Source organism: Oryzias latipes, chromosome 12 (assembly GCF_053564925.1).
Source record: "Oryzias latipes strain Hd-rR chromosome 12, Olatipes_Hd-rR_3.1".
In the NCBI taxonomy this organism is placed as follows: Eukaryota; Metazoa; Chordata; class Actinopteri; order Beloniformes; family Adrianichthyidae; genus Oryzias; species Oryzias latipes.
The window spans coordinates 3,282,488-3,299,590 of NC_136248.1; the positions used below are offsets into that span (position 1 = coordinate 3,282,488).

The window sequence follows — 17,103 nt, forward strand, 5'->3', positions numbered from 1 at the left end:
AACAGGATCCTTCTTTTTCTAAGAACATTGGAACTAAAGTCTGTGTCACACAACCACTAAGTACATTTTGCACATATTGCACAGATGAGAAAAGTTGTGGTCTTTACATGAAATTCTCCCAGACGTGTCACGAATGAACAGAAAAAGTACAAATAAACCACACAAAGAACACGTAAATCAATGTGGAACATGGTGTGTGTGATTATTGTGCTGTTTATATGCAATTTATTAGTGATTTGTGAGGCAATCACGTAATTTGTACATGATATGTATGCCGTATAAGCGATATAAAAGTTATCGGTGGTACACGCATGAAAAGTCTGTTAGACATACGTGGAACGGTCGTGGAAAGACACAAATGCGTGTATGCATCTTGCAAAAATCACTCAATTGCGTAAGATTTACATAAAAACTGCATAAGATTTACGTAAAACACGCATAAACTGCGTAATTCTTAACCGACCAAAGATTATGAACAGCTCAAAACCGAATCCCCGTAAAGACCCATCGGTTGAAAACCTCGACGGACGTCTGCGCACATTGACAAATGATGAACGCTAGTAACACTTGTGAATGATGTATTCACGCATGAACCACAAAAGACCAAACTCTCGCTTGAAAAATGTGCAAAATGTATGCAGTGGCTGTTTGATGAGGCCTCAAATCAGAGCAAATTTTTGCACCATCATTAAATCATCAGCTAGAGCCCATTACCAACCTGTTAACTGTCCAGCATGAGACAGTTATGAATGCAACTCTCGTGCATTCTCATCTCTGGTAATGTGAGGTTCTTCTGGTTCAACGTGTACGCATGACATTATTCATATCATCTGCAGCTCCTTCTCGGGGAGAGTAACAAAACCTTTGGTCCTCCCACAAAACACGTCTGAATTTATTATGTAATAATACCAGTTTGTAAAGATTACATACAGTTTTAAATGCTGCCATATGGAGCAACAACCCGGAGGTTTCATGTGCTTGTCCCAAGTCCGGTTAAAAGCAGAGGGTTGTGTCAGGAATGGTATCTGACATAAAAACAAGAGCCGAACTAGTTCCGCAAATCGCTACCAGAACTTTCATGCTGAATAAGGATGGACCCGGGAAAACAACAGCCGCCACCAAGCAGTTTGTCTGAAGCTGGGCGCTGGTGGAAGGAGTGCTGGAGAAACAGAGATGGAAGGATGAGCAGCAGGTTTGGATGATGAAGGACAGGGATGGAAAGATGTGGACGGGTTCTACAAGTGTGATGGAAAGATGGAAGGAGAACTTGAAATATCTGATGAATGAGGAACATGTTAGAGAACACAGAGGAGAAGAGTTAGATGTTGTGGAGCAGGAAGAGGCAAAAATCAGTGAGGAGGACGTGATGAAGACATTGAAGAGGATGTAGCTGGGGTCGGCCTGCACCCCGGCTTCTCTGGACTACACCTGGTCTGGGCGAGGCCTGCGTTCGGGGCTGGGCCCCCGTCGTTTCTGGTCCCAGGGGGGTGTTGGTGCCGTTCTGGTTGGCCTGCCTGTGCCCTGGGGCACCTCCTGTTGGTTTGGCCTGGGCTTGTTGGGGGTGGAACACTCGGCTGCCTGGGGGGTGTGGGGGTGCTTGTGGTTGGCGAGGGACGTCTGATGGGTCCGGGGTTCAGGCGCCTGGGAACCAGAGCTCTCATTGGGGACCCGGTTGCCTGGGGCTCTGTTTTACGGCCCTGGAGGTGGTGTCTAGACCTGCTCCTCCCTGCCTGTGTGGTCTTGGGGGGGCTAGTGCACTCTGCGGTGCCTCTGCCCCATTGCCAGCGGGCCTGCTGCCTCGTGCTCGAGTGGGGGTCTTTGGGGCGGGGATACAACAATACCATGCAGGGAGCCGGTTTAGCTCGTACTGGTTTGCGGCGCCTTCCAACCGTGAAACCAGGGTTTGACTCCGGGCTGCTCCCTGTTCCCTTCTCTACCTCTGTGCCGGTCCCAAGCCCGGTTTGAGAAGGTTGCGTCAGGAAGGGCATCCGGCGTAAAACATTGCCAAGTTTACCATGCGACTTGTTCGCTGTGGCGAGAAGCCGAAAGAGGAAGAAGAAGATACAACAATACCATGCATGGTAGGGCATGACAAGTCTCCCTCTTTACACCTAACACCTCACCAAGAAGACTGGGAGTTGATAGTGGTGGGGGGCTAAACTAAATAAATAATTAGATAAATAAACAATAGACAAATATGAATCAATCAAGGGGGGGGGGGGGCAATTGAGGACATAAATAAGTATGGTTAAATAGACCCCCTCTCCCAATCAAGCTTTGTTTGCTATAGACACGTAGGGACCATTGGTGGAAGCATCCACCAATTTTAATGGCACCCCCCCTAGAACATACAACACACACTAAGCACCAACATACATAAACACACTCATGTAGGTGGACACGCTTGGGTGATCAGACTCTGCTGTTGTAGAATGGAGAAGTCTGTATCGCCCCTGTCCACCAATTTTAACTGCACTTCTTTAACACACACACGTACACACACAACGAGAGGGGGATGGTCACGTTGCTCCCTGTCCCCTGCCCCCAATGCTGAGTGGGATGGGCCGGCGTCTGCTGCCGGGGTGTTGGTGGCGCTGTGGGGGCTCCTGCATCCCGGATCTTGCGGCTCTTTTTCCGTGCAGGGAGGGAGTCTACAACATCTGAGCGGGCTGGACGGCATCCCCTGGGGGCCGGATGGGGCCCCTCTCTTGGGCATTTCTGGACACTCCAATATTTTCCATCGTTGCTCACAGCAACTAGATTCTGGTCCTCAGGCTCAGCGTCCCCTGGCCCTGTCTGGGCCCCCTCTCTGTTCGCCTGCGTCCGCCTTCTGACTCGGGCAGTCGGCTTCTGCCGCTTCCCCCCTCTTGACCTCGGTGGGGCTGGCGGGCAGGTTGCTCGGGTGCGCAGTGTGGGCTGACCATGGGCTGTGCTGGCCTGCCTGCCTCTGGAATTGGGGGTGGGATCAGGACTCCCGTGCGGTGGCGTGCCTCTCGTCTGGGCGCTGGTGTAGGTCTCGAGCGGTCGGGGCATTGGGTGCGCCCTGGGGTGGGGCTGGTCCCTGTTGGGGCTCCGGCTCTGCGTGTTCTCTGTTCCTCCTACTCCTCGGCCGGGGGGCTGCTGGGTCCTTTCTCCGTCTCCGTTTCTGTAGTGGGGGTCAGGTGCACGGGAGGGTGGTTGCTCCGTGATCTTTGTCTGACGGTGATGCTCTTGGATGCCTGGATCGGCCGGGTTGCTGCGCTGTCTGCCCCTAGCTCTGGGGTGTGGGGGGCCGGGCCTCCTGCCTTTGCTGGAGCATTCAGTGTGATCAAGGCTCACTCTAAGAGTAACGCATTCTTTCAACCCACCCGCTTATTCACCTTTGCACAAATACGGGCATGGGTATTTTTTTTTAAATCTTTTTCTACACCCCCTTAATGAATATCGGTAATGTGTGTACCTGTCTATGTGCAGAAATCTTGGGAGATAAATCATTAATAATTACTGCATGATTATATTTCTAATCTGTAATTAGTTGTTGTTGCTGTGTGAACTAAGTTCTGTAATCTAATTTAAGACACGTTTTAACTTTGTAATACCGACTAGCCCCCACTCTAACCCCTTATCCCCCATCTCTGACATCCCACTCTGTTTCTTTCTCTCCTCTTTTGTTTCTTTTTTCCGTCCGGTCCAACAAGGAATGTATACAAATATGATTTTCATAAATAAAGCTTAGCCTCAAATACAAAAGGGGTTTATACAAATATACTCTCAGTCTGTCTGAAGACCCATAAACCCCAATTGTAACAATACAATCTGTCAATACAAGAGGCACTCAGCTCTGATCTGCTTGCTCAGGGGTTGGACAGGACGAGAAAAAGAAGAAAAGAAGAGGATGAAGAGTGAAAAGACAGTTGGTCCTGACATCACACCTGTGGAGGTCTGGAAGAGTTTAGCTGAGTATTGTTTCTGACGGGACGGTTGAACCAGATGTTGAAGAGTGATGAGAGGATGTCTGAGGAATGGAGGAGTGTTCTGCTTTCCATTTTTAGGAGAGAGACCTGCAGAGAAGCTACAGAGGCATGAAACCGAAGAGTCAAGCAATGAAGTTATGGGAAAGAACAGGGGAAGGGAACATTGTGGGTTTGTGCAAAGAACACTATGACGTTACTGTGATGTCATAACGTCACTCAGGACTCGCTGATATCAAGAAAATGTGTCCACCAGGCTATTAAGCACGTAAATTAAGTCACACAGCACATCCTGGGCCTTAGGGCCCACTGACAGGACTTTTCTTCCAAACCCTTCGTAAATCAGAGGCCCTTTGTAAAATCACATGTAATCAGAGGGTTCATAACTCCTTGTGCTGTCCTAGACAATTTAACATTGGGAGTTGGGTCATCTAGACCCACTAGACAGTGCTCTGAACCTTTTTTCTTCAATGATTTGTGATCTTCACTGGTGTCCATGGATTACATGAGATCTTTCCACCTTTATCCACCTTTGTCATGGTAGGGAGAACACGTCATTTTAAGGGGGGGGGGGGGGTCATCTAAAATAGCAGAAGAGTTTTAACAGTATGCTCTACCACATAGCAAAAAGTAGCAACCATTTGCAGGGGCTTTCATTATCATAGAGCTCTCTGATTATTGTCCCCCATAGCCCAGGGGCCCTCTAATTGCTTCTCCCCCCCTGCCCGATTGATATCACTCCTTTCTCTGGGTTCTCTTCAGATGTGCCCTATAACAGTGTAAGTAGTCATAAGATCCTAGGGAATAAGATCCTAGGGAATAACGTCACATTTGGCATCTGCAGTGCTTCCACACCCCCACCCCACCCCACCCCGGTCCATATACGGCCCTGGTCAAAAGCATCTATGGCATCTATCGGTGAACGGCATAAACGGTTGTTATCTTTTGGGCTGATCTCATGCCTGTGGATGTTTTCTGTACACCGTGGGTTCGTCTTTCGTCAGCGGTTTGTGGGAGTCACGGATGTTCAGAAACGGTTAACCGTGGGTGACGACTTGTTTCGCTGTCGACTCTGGTGAGGGAGAGGCGGAAGAAGCAGCCTCCCTCCCGGCCTTCAGGAGGGGCTGAAGGTGACTCCTCTGGCGGGGATGCGCAGGGAGCCTCTGTGGGTCCCGTCGGCCCGCTGTTCGGGCGCCGTTCCGGAGGATAACCGCGCGTTCTCCGGGGTGAACCGGAGCTTCAGCGTCTGACCGTTCCTCCGTCATTTCTCCGCCGCAGTAACGCTGTCTGTCCGCGGCTGGGAGCTCCGGCGGCGGGGGTGCATGCATGAGTTCCGGGCGGAAGAAGCGCCCCAGGTCCGCGGGGAGCGTTTTCCCCATCAGCAGGGGGGCGCAGACGGAGCAGGAGCAGCGGGAGAGCATGGAGGCGGCTGTGGAGGACAGCAGGATGGTGGGTGATGGAGGTGGGGGGGTCATGGTTGCCTTTCTCACATCATCCGTCAGGACACTGCTTTGCTTTCCGCGCAGACCGTGCAGGAGTTCAACACGCTGGTGGCGCTGTACCGGGAGCAGGTCATCTCCGTCGGGGAGATGTCAGCGGACTGCCCGCCTCTGCGCGCGCAGATGCACCACACGCGGACCAAAGGATGCTCCATGGCGCGGGCCGCGCACCAAGACCTGGCCGTCATCTCTGTCTCTGGGTATGAGGGCGGCGGCGGCGGCGCGGGGGGGGGTCCAGATCTGCTGCACAGAGAATCTGATTCCATTCACTGTAATGTAATGAGAGGCACGTGGGGAACCACCGAGACCGGGGAGAGGGAAGGAAAAAAGTTTAGGCTGCCTATTCAAATACATTTAAAACCTGTTTTAGTGTAAAAGCTCTAAAATGCTAAAATACATTTGTGAGAGCGTCATTGTGACTGCAGGATGAAGAATGCTCCTCCTGTCTGTGCCCCCCCCCCCCCATCACCCTCCTCCTGCTGCAGGCCAGAGGATGGAGAGATCCCTCCGGAAATCTGTCGCCTCTTCATCCAGCTGCAGTGCTGCCTGGAAATGTTTGTAACGGAGATGCTGAAGTCCATGTGTCTGCTGGGGGTGCTGCAGCTGCACAGGAGAAGTACGGAGTCTTCTAAGCCCGTGGTGGTAGACTTCATCCAGACCCGTTTTCACAGGTCATGTCAGCCCCAAGGCTGTTTCCATGCAGCCGACCATCAAGCCCCATTGTGCGGTGAATCACGTGTAATTGTGTTAGATGATCATGATGTGTGTTTCCCTCCACAGGGAATGCGTTCGCAAAAGAACTCAGAAAAATAGATTTTTGTTCACAAAATACTCCGCAAACAGAATTATAAACAGGGAAGACATCATTCTGTCATCTCTTGATCAACGATGGCTTTTTAGTTCAATTGAGAATATTTTTCTTTTACCATTTCCCAGGTTTTCTGTTCTCTGTGAGGATTTGTGCCTCTTGTCTGGTAGCGTAGTTGAACTTTTAAGCACCTTTGCGTCCGTTTCCTCCAGGCCTTCCTGTGTGGATTTGGACTCCTTCACGGTGAAGTAGACGGATCCCAGCGTCGTCTTACGGATCCTCCTGACTCTGACTCGCTCGCTGATCTGTCGCCTTCCTCTCACCTTTTGCTCTGATCTCACAGAGCTGCAGCTTCTCCACTGGGGTTTCAGACATGAAGGGTTTGACGGTTCCATCTCTGTGGAGGTCTTGCCTTCGTGCAGCACCGCTGCAGAGATGAAAGACATCATCAGTCTGCCCTTCCTGCAGGTGTTTTCGTCACAGTGAATATGCTCTTCGAGGAGCTGCTCCTGTGCTGAGCTCCTCATACGTGTTTTATTGCTAAATAGGCGCTTTTATATTCTAGTGGGTTTTTTTATTCAACCTGAGAAACATCCAGACTCTCAGATCCTCCTCTGGTTCCTGCCTTTGTTTTGTTTCAAACCATCAGCTGTTGAAGGAGGTTACCATCTGTGTTTTTAGGTTTTCTTTATGTTTGTGCTCAAATCAAACGGAAACACTTTAAAAATTCCACAAAGGGAACATTTTTCAACAAACTTCCAGATTAAAAAGTCATAAAAATGTTAATAATTTAGCAGCGATTTACACTTTTTGTAAATGATTATAAACTAGTAAACAGAATTCATAACCAAGTCTTTTTGACTTTTTTTTACAGGTTTTTTAACTAAAGTTTTCCTTTTATAAAATAAAAATACATTTATGGAGCTAATTAGAGCAGAGAGTTGCAGATGTTTGTTCGTAACATTAGTGGTAATTTGTTTATTTCCTACGACCTTTGAATCTGTTTAGTGTGTCCGCCTTAAATGCATTAATTATCTGTCACTTGTTATGGTTCTGTTCAATTTCTTTTTTTATTTAGCTTTAATTAACTAAAAAAAGGTAGCTTAATACGTCTTTAATTCTTTAATATTTAAAAATGTCAGGTTCCCTCCTGTTTTCTAGTTCAGATATGTTGTAAATAATTTGTAGAAAATGTAAAGAATACCTTCCTAGGGTCAGATTCACCCTGACAGGGGCAGAGGAGTGAAGACGTCGTCACCATGAACATTGATCATTCTTAGTTTTATTATTAGTGGAGTTAATACTGATGGTTGAAGAAGAGAGAGAACATGTTCAGCCTCTGTTCGAACAGCAGGGGGCAGAAGAGAGCTGCTTGTGGAAGAAATGGGATGCATTAGTACTTGCTTTCAGATCAGCTCATCTGAAAGAAGCAGTTGCATGGGCAGACAGCTGACTTTAGCATGTGGGTCAAATGCAGGTATTTGCAGGAGAAGATAACAAAGCCAGAATAAGGAAGGGACTGAACGGCCGGGTTGGCTGTTATTAGCAGCGGCCACTGCTATGCGTTTGTCATTTGTCATCCCGCCTCAGTGCTGCGGTCTCTCTTCGTCTGCAGGAACAGACTCAGATCCAAAGGTGGATTTCAGGGTGGATGAAAGCTCGGACATTCCCATCCTGGAGGACAGATCCTCGTCTCCCATCGACTTCCCTCATGAGCAGTGGCTGGTGGGAACTGACATTGAAAACATAGAGAGGTGAGGCCCCTCTCCTCCCTGGTTGTACTATTCACCTTTTCATGTGAGGATCTTTTGGAAAACAAACCGGCTGCAATCACAGCCTCACGCTTTCTGTTGACAGAGATATGAGGGAGATGAGGAACTTACTCAGCAAACTCAGGGAGACGATGCCGTTACCACTGAAAAACCAAGGTTGGTGAGTTCACCAGGTGAACCGAACGAGCCAAGTTCACAGCTTCCAGCTTAGCAGAAAGGGAAAAGGAACAGGGGAAAACATTCATGGACCTATTTGTCTGACAGTGGATGCAACAGAATGGAGCGTAGCAGGAAGCTCAGTGTATTTGTATTTTCCACAGCACAGATAAAAATGCAGTATTTTTTTTCAAACTGCTTTTTTTTGGCCTGCTCCTGTTTCACAAGGATTTGATAACAATTGCAATTTGGAGCTCTATTTTTTCCCCATAGATTCATTTATTTAATCATGAAGTCCCTTGAGATAAAATCTATTTTTCAAGAGAGGCCTGGTTAAGAGGCATTGGCTCATTCACACACCTCTCTATGTTTTGACATAAAAAAGGAAAACAACTGTTAAATTAGCTCAAGAATAACATGTACACTCTTCGGTTACCTCGTGCGCGTTTATTCAAAAACGTCAGACTGCCGACCTGTTCAGGGCGTACCCCACCTTTGCCCAAAAGTAGCCGGGACGGGCTCCGGCGACCTCGTGACCCCAGAAGTGATAAAGCTGGTTTAGAAAATGAGCCAAAGTCCTGCAGATGGGATTTCCCACAAAAGGTTTATATTTGACTTGGTTTCAGAAAAGCCACATCCTGTAGGTCCAGCTACCAGGGGGATTCTACTGTGTGGCCTTTGCTGTGATATTTGCAGCAGAAAGAGAGAAGGAATTCAAATGTTAGATGTCTTTATGATATTACTCTGGTCCAGGGTTAGGATTGACCTCTTTGCACACACAGAGAGTTTATCCAGCTAGCTTCAGCAGGAAGTGAAGACCACGCCAAGCCAGAGCAGTTTTCTCATGCTTGACTTTGTGTTTGTTTTGTAGATGTCAGCAGTTTGCTAAACCTGACTCCAGACCCGCTCATCCGGCAGAGGAAGAGGCGCTTCCCCGGCCTCTGCTGCATGGTATCCGGCTGAAAGATAGACAGACAACAACTCCCGTTTGGGTCATTCTTTTTTTTGATACGTTCTAGATTGAAGCCTTTTTTTTAACTGATATTATCATCATGGAGTTTCTGCCACTGGTTCGGATCCTGTTCGTATTTCCCGTCCCAACGTTTGCTTGTTGTTGCTTGTGGCTCATGCAGATCAGCATCGCCCGACACGAGTTGTTTCCACGTCCACCTAACAGCGCACGTTCAGAAGCAGCAGATATGCAACAGCTGCTCTGGCCTTCAACACTGAGGGAAATGCAGCAAACAGCATGTTGGATGTTTGCATCCCCTTATGCATTCCTTCATTTGTGGAAAATCATGAAAACATACGTCGGTCTGGTTGTCAGTATTGGACGTAGACATCCTCAGCTGAACGACAGGTGACCTCTTTCACTGTGCCAATATTTATTCACAAAGACAAATGGCAAAAAGAGAGCAAAGCCAAGTTTCCCACAATTCAACAGCATTTACACAATGGTCCGGGTGAGTACTCGATTCTCATTGGCAGCTGGATGTGCGTTAAAAAGTAATTACGCACAGTGATAATTCACGCCTTAAAAAGTAGTTCCAGTCATATCGCTTAAATGTTCTGTATCACTGCGCTGGCTTCTTTAAAACAAACTTTAGCTTCATCATCTGGACAAAAACAAGCGGTAAGAGGAGAACTGATGCTTTATTTGACCCATCGTGACCATCAGCACATTAATATTGCTTTACTTAGCTGCTGCACTTGTGGTCCGCGTCCGCTGAGGGGCGCGTTGTCATGTTACCGTGACAACGTGCCGCACCAGGTAACAGATAGTCTGCTTTATGTGGGCGCGCGTTCGTCAGCTATTAACCCTTACCTAGTTCCTCCTGAGGAGTTCTTGTTTCTTTGGAGACACGGACAAATGTTATCATTTCACTAAAATAGAATGAGTTTATTTCAGTGAAAGTAAATCTGAGGAGTCACTGCATCTTATATTAGGTGAGTAATTTTGATTTAAACTAAGGCCAACGCTCCGGATGAGGTTTCGATTCCGTCAATCCCGTCAGTCCCACAGATCATTGTTAGGGACTCTTTGTCTAATATCCTCATTAAAGTGAGGAGCAACTCTGTTCCGGTCCCACCGCAGAGCGGGTTAGCTGCACGGAGGTCTGGACTTTTAACTGGACCGATCCGGATCTAGGTGAGTTATTGTAATCTCGGTTTAAACGCAACTGTGTCCGAGCGTTAGCATCTATCTATTATCGTTCATAGGTAAACCCAAATCATGACTCCTCCACTACCATGCTTAATAGTGGGTTTGAGAGTACTGTCTGAGGTTGTGTTGTTTATGTTTTATTAAGAATATTTATCAGCATTAAAGCCAAAAGAAAAGAACTTTTATGTCACCTGCACTGCAAAGACCTTCTTTAAAATTTCCTTTCATAATAACAGTAAGTGATAAGCAAATAAATCTGCTTGTTATTTATTGTAAAGGTACAATTGTTCATTTTTGAGATGTGCAGAAATTCTGGGTGAAATCTCATGACTTGGTTTGAGGGTAAACAGATAAACTCTGTGGAAAACTGTTGAGCTGCAGAGAGTGTAGATAGAAGAGGCTCTGATGAGCTGCAATGAACGAAGCTTCACCCTTTGGGTCTGTTAGCTGGAAGCTTCCTTGGAGGTGGCTGATGTCTTTTTCTCTTGACCTTTGGTGCGAACACACCTCAGAGCTGCAAACCTCTGCCCGCACAGAGCAGAGGGGATGGTCAGCAACGTCTGACTGAACTTTGGAAGCCTTTGAAAGTTTTAGAAACAGACTCAGTCCATGCAGTTGATTTATGCAACACTTTAGGAGTGCAGGCTGACTAAAGTGCTTCACAGTAGTAATAAACCCATAAAACAGCAGTGATGTGCTTCTATTCATGAGTGTTAGGAAGTAATCCCTACATAAGCACGTAAACCGTTATTCACTTCCTTGACTAAATAATGGCATTGTGAGAAAAGCTGTTCAGATGTTTGGCTCCACAAGAATGTTCAGGCGCAGCTCCAAAGACGCCGGCGAGTTCTGATTGAGAGTCGGCTGAGGAGCGTGCACGCCCAGGCTGTGCACGGACATTTTTGCGCCTTGGATCGTCTTCTGCGGGGGTCACGCCCACATTTGAATGCGTCATATTGAGACATGGGAGCGTGCTCGGTGGAGTTTGACATCCTCACCGGGAAGGCCTCAGCATCGCGGTGCGTCATCTGATATTTATGGCATTTCTATGACTGTAGGAACATAAAAATGCAGATTATTTCTTCACTCTGTGTGTAAAATAAACTTTATGCTATAAAAAAAAGCATTTGTATTTCACCTCTTTGTGTTCAGCAGATAGATGTTTATTGTTTAAAAGAATCTAACAATACCTACATGTATCTACACACACTTTTTTTTGTCAAGATAAATTATAGAATTTTAATTGTAGTAACTTTCTTTATCTTCTCGTGCTTTTTATACAAGTTAAAAGCATTTTGATGAAATAAATGATTAAATGTTTTTCAATTAAAGTCATGGTTTAATTGATAAAAGATCTATTGAGCCAAACTTCAGTGGTGTGGATGTTTTCTTGCTTCACCCCTTCCAACACTAGACAGCAGTGTTGGTTTAGATCTGGCTGTGGACTCTGGAGTCACAGTTTATAATACAAAGACAAAAGTAGTTTTTCTTTAACTTCACACACAAAAATGAAAACCTCCCCGGCGTGTTTGTCTAATTGCTGTCACAACTTTTTTTTTTACAGCTGCTGCTTTACTGATCATCTTCACTGAATCAAAATAATTTTTGGGGGGAAAATACATCCTAAAAATAGGAAACATCACTTGTAATAAAAGAAGGCACAGTGGCGTGCTTTCTTGTGCTGCTCCCCAGTAAATGCAGAGGGTGGTGTCAAGAAGATCATATGATATACACCAAATGATTCCAGAACTTTCCAAATACTTGTATAAGGCCGCAGCCCTGGTCAACGACGATTGCTACCTGTGCTGGGACCTATAAGGAGCCGGTGGAAGTTGGGCAACTGTTGTGTGAAGATCACAAATCATTGAAGAAAAAAGGTTCAGAGTACTGTCTAGTTGGTCTAGATGACCCAACTCCCAAGGGTAACCCTTGTGCTATCCTAGGCACTTTAACATTGGGAGTTGGGTCATCTAGACCCACCAAACAGTGCTCTGAACCTTTTTTCTTCAATGATTTGTGATCTTCACTGGTGTCCATGGATTACATGAAATCTTTCCACCTTTATCCACCTTTGTCATGGTAGGGAGAACACGTCAATGTAAGGGTGGAGTCATCTAAGATAGCACAAGGGTTAAAGTGCTTTTCTGCTTTGCTTCAAGGTCCAAGGTTCTTTACAGTCACAGTCCTATGCACTCACTGATAGCGACTCTGCTGCCAAACATTGGCACCAACCTATAGGTTATCCAACTAGGAACAATGTGGGGTTCAGTGTCTCACCCCAAAAACCCCTTGACACATGGGGAGGCAAGGCAGGAAATGAACCTGAAATCCTCTGCACCACGACATGCAGCGCTTTGACTGGGAAAACTAAAGCCTGGGTGAATCTGATGAAAAGAAAAAAACAATTAAATAAATAATAATACATTTTATTTGTTAGGTGCCTTTCAAGGAACCCAATGTCCCCGTACATAAAAGTGAAAATAAAAATAAAAGCAATAGAATGTACAATAAAATATGCATTTTTAACCCTTGTGCTATCCTATGACCCCCCCCCCCCCCCCCCCCCCCCTTACATTGAGGTGTTCTCCCTACCATGACAAAGGTGGATAAAGGTGGAAAGATTTCATGTAATCCATGGACACCAGTGAAGATCACAAATCATTGAAGAAAAAAGGTTCAGAGCACTGTCTAGTGGGTCTGGATGACCCAAGTCCCAATGTTAAAGTGCCTAGGATAGCACAAGGGGTAAGATAGGCCAGGAATAACAAGTTATGGGGGGAAATAGGCAAATTGGAAAAGGTGAGTTTTTAGTTTCTTGGTGAATTGTGAGAGAGAGCCACTGTTTCTGAGGTCAGGAGGTAGTGAGTTCCAGAGCCGGGGGGCAGAGCAGCTTAAAGCTCTGCTTCCCATAGTGACAAGACGAGCAGTGGGGAAATCCAGATGAAGGGAGGAGGAGGATCTGAGGTGTGTGATCGGAAGCCAATGGAGCTGCTGCAGAACAGGTGTGATTTGTTGGAAAAAAGATGGATGTTCAAGATTTCAGATACCAGATGGAAAGGGAGCCACAGTGCTGAGATGTGCTGTAGGTGTTAAAACATTTTGTGTTTCCAACTCCTAAGGAAGAAAAGTAACTTTTGGCTGAAAGAAGAGATTGCTTGAAGTGGCTAAATGCTGCCATTGCTTAATTATCGTATAATTTGAGTCTTTTGCAAAAAATTGGCCAAACAAAAAATAGTGTGAAAACACACAAACAAAACACCTCTATGGCACTCCCCAGAAATCCCTCAACAAACTTCAATCTGTGTAGAACTCAGCTGTTTGGAAATCTAATCACTTCCTTCACCCTGTTTGACCAAATGACACATGTTCAGCTCCACTGGTTCCACTGGTTCCACGTCTAATTCACAGTTTACTCTTGCCGTCAAAGCCACGCACTTGCTTGTCCCCCCACACGGTGCCTGCATGGGGGGATGCAGTTGAACTTCAAATAAGTATGTCAATGTTAAAAAAAACCGAAGAAACCTCAGGGGTGCCCACATGAAGGAGGGATCCTCCCCTAGGATGGACAGGCGATGTACCAGAACTCATAGAGAATAATTAACTTATCTAACTCTACAACTACATATTTAAAGTCCAGCAGACGTGCTTCATCCAGATGGAGTTGGGGGGACGCCCGGGGGCGCGAGTTGAGCCGGAGACAAGATCCACAGCCAGGTGTAGGAGCAGGAGCAGAGACGAGGTTCACTGCCAGGTACAGACCAGAGACGAGCCAGAGGCAGGATCCACAGCCAGGTGTAGGAGAAGTAGTAAAGGCGAGCCAGAGACGAGGTACACGGTCAGGAACAGGAGCACGGATAAGCCAACTGGAATCTGGAAGCACTCCCACTCACCCGGAGGGGAGTGGGAAAGAGGGAGAGTACATGAGTCGCACTGCACCAAAAAGAGGCATGGAGAACTAAATGATGAATAATAATCAAGAATAGCGAAAGGAAAGTGGTCTATTCAGGATGGACCTGACCAGGGCTCATGGGAGAGCCCTGGTCACTGAGTGCTCGCTTGCAAGCCCCAACCAATGCCTCGCTCCAGAGTGGGACTCTGGTGACACCAATCCAGGTGACGTAACAGGATCATGATGTTTATCTGCAGTTAAAACATTTTGTGTTTCCAACTTCTAAGGAAGAAAAGTAACTTTTGGCTGAAAATACAGATTGCTAGAAGTGGCTAAATGATGCCATTACTTAATTATTGTATAATTTGAGTCTTTTGCAAAAAATTGCCCAAACAAAAATAGAGTGAAAACACACAAAAAAACCCTCCTCTTTTATCCAGGCTTGGGACTGGCAAAGTGATTTGAAAAAATCCCTTCGGCAGAGTTTTTTTTTGGTGTGTTTTAAATTTTGCTTTGGTTAATTTAGAAATCATTTTAGGGGCTGGCTTTAATTTTTCACGGGGGAAACCGGAGTACCCGGAGAAAAACCCCCAAACCTTTGGGTGGAACAGGATATTTAAGCGAGGACTAAAAGTGGAAATAATACATGTAGAGTGAACGTGTTGGTGAAGAATAATTTGAGTGGAGCAAAAAGTATTTGACAGTCAGCACTTCTGACTGTTTTCCTACATAGAAATAATCAATTAACTTATCCTCTACTTGCCCAATCCTGTTCCACAGTATTGATGCTAGCCGCATTGACTACTGCGATTTGCACCTCTGTGGCCCTCCCCAGAAATCCCTCAACAAACTTCAATCTGTCCAGAACTCACCTGTTTGGAAATCTAATAACTTCCTTCACCCCATTTGACCAAATGACACATGTTCTGTAGCAGCTCCACTGGTTCCACGTCTAATTCACAATATACTGTTGCCGTAAAAGCCATGCACTTGCTTGTCCCCCCACACGGTGACAACCCCCCCCCCCCCCCCCCATGCAGTTGAACTTTAAATGAGTATATTAATATTCAAAGAATAAACAAAAGAAAAAACATTTGCTTGAACAAGCAAACAATACTTTTATTGTGCTGTTGTATAACCTTCACTTTGAAGTAATTCTATCTAACTGTTTGCTTTTTTGGCCTATTTTCTCTCTTTTCAATGCTCGTGTGGAACCACTTGCATCTAGATTTTGAAATTTTATTGGATTTCTTGTTAAGTAAAAATTACTGGCTGCATAGACAGATCATCTTACTACTTTTCTTGATCTTCTTCTTAAGATTAGCGTTCTTGTCCCTTTTTCTAGTCTACCTCATTTTGCAGTGTCTTCCAACCTCAGTTGGCACTGACATAGCTGGATTTGGATGTATTCTTCTGCCCTCCTATACTTCATGTGTGTTTCTCACTCTTCCATTAGCCCTCCTTCAACCTAAATCCTTACTATTTTTGTCTCACAAGTTGTTAATTCTTATTCTTTATTCATCCAAGTTGATTTTTCAAGCTGTTGTTTTTGCTCTAAAGTCTATTTAATAAATTTTTATTATTTTTGTAGCATTCAAAAGTATTGTGAAGACTTTTTAATCAAGAGTAAATGTTGTGTCAGTAAATATTTCCGTGTTTTTCAGGGCTGCATTTTGGTGTAGTGGTTGCCACTCTTGCCTCACAGCGAGAAGGCCCTTGTTTGAATCCTGGTTGGGATTTTTGTGTGGAGTGTGCTAGTGTGCATGCATTGGTCTTCTCCAAGCACTCCAGCTTCCTGTCACAGTCCAAAAATGTACTTTATGGGTTATCTGATGGCTTCTAATTGGGCCACATTGTGCATGTTCATGTGTCTGTGTCTGTGGTGGCGACCTGTCCAGGGTGTACCCTGACTTCACCCAACAGTAGTAGTTTGTCCTTCCACACGGTGCCCCCACATCCATTGGTGTCTTTAAATCCAAATTCAAGTCCTATCTGTTTAAACTAGCAATAGTGAGGATTGTGCCCTTGGGCTTGGTTTTGTCCATCTTTGGGTCTTTTCAAGTTCTGCTTTCAAGTTTTCCTTTTGTCAGTCCCCCTAGCTTTGGGTTGTCAATCATCTAAAGCTGTGGTCATTTGTCTTGATGATCCTCTTGTATATAATCTGTACAGTGTGCTTGGTTGACTTGAAAGGTGCTTAAAATTGAATATTATAATAATTGCCGTTTCCCTGTAGAATTGGTGATTGCTAAATATTTTTTGCTCCACTCTGTGTCTTTAAATCTGTCGATGGCCCGATTACTGGGAAATGTCCGTGAACCTTTCATAAAAAAACATTGTGCCGTTGTTCTTGATGTCATCAGTACCCTTGTTTTGTGAAAAAGATATCATTTTATCATTGGCTTCAATGAAGACTTCATCTTTTGAAATATGTGTGTAGTAATGAGCACTTTGAGGGCCTAATCTTTTGTGACAAATCACAGAGGCCAGGCGATATTTCTGGTTTTTACCATTGACTGAAATATTAATGTAATTATCCGCTGTCACTTGCCGTCTGTCCATACTGGTGTCTACATGTCTGGGTAGATACAGAGTTATCAAGTCAGAGTCTCCAAAGGATATTTGTCTTTCTACATCTGCTGAGCACATTTCACACTTTTTACTGCCACAAACATCTTCAACGGCCTCATTAAAAAGTGAGGTAAGAGAAACCATTTCAATAGATTGTTGTGCTACAAAGAACATGTCCCCAATGTGATCCACTTTGTTTGTCATGTATGTGCACTGGTCACATGTTTTTATACATTTAATCCGGAGACTTGTTTCAACCCCACACACATGTAACCAGCCCAGGAATGGTTCCACAAA

The 17,103-nt window shown here is 45.5% G+C and overlaps 1 protein-coding gene across 1 annotated transcript in view; it reads left to right on the top strand.

The window, feature by feature from the left end:
• Nucleotides 1-4,816: 4,816 nt before the first annotated feature.
• c6.2 (complement component 6, duplicate 2) overlaps nucleotides 4,817-17,103 on the top strand; it is a 31,759-nt gene continuing 19,472 nt past the window's right edge. The window contains exons 1-5 of the mRNA XM_020707901.3: nucleotides 4,817-5,399; nucleotides 5,477-5,649; nucleotides 5,935-6,065; nucleotides 7,873-8,011; nucleotides 13,061-13,073. Of these exons, the coding sequence (XP_020563560.1) occupies nucleotides 5,277-5,399; nucleotides 5,477-5,649; nucleotides 5,935-6,065; nucleotides 7,873-8,011; nucleotides 13,061-13,073 (579 nt within the window). The 5' untranslated portion in view covers nucleotides 4,817-5,276. The remainder of the gene's footprint in view (nucleotides 5,400-5,476; nucleotides 5,650-5,934; nucleotides 6,066-7,872; nucleotides 8,012-13,060; nucleotides 13,074-17,103) is intronic.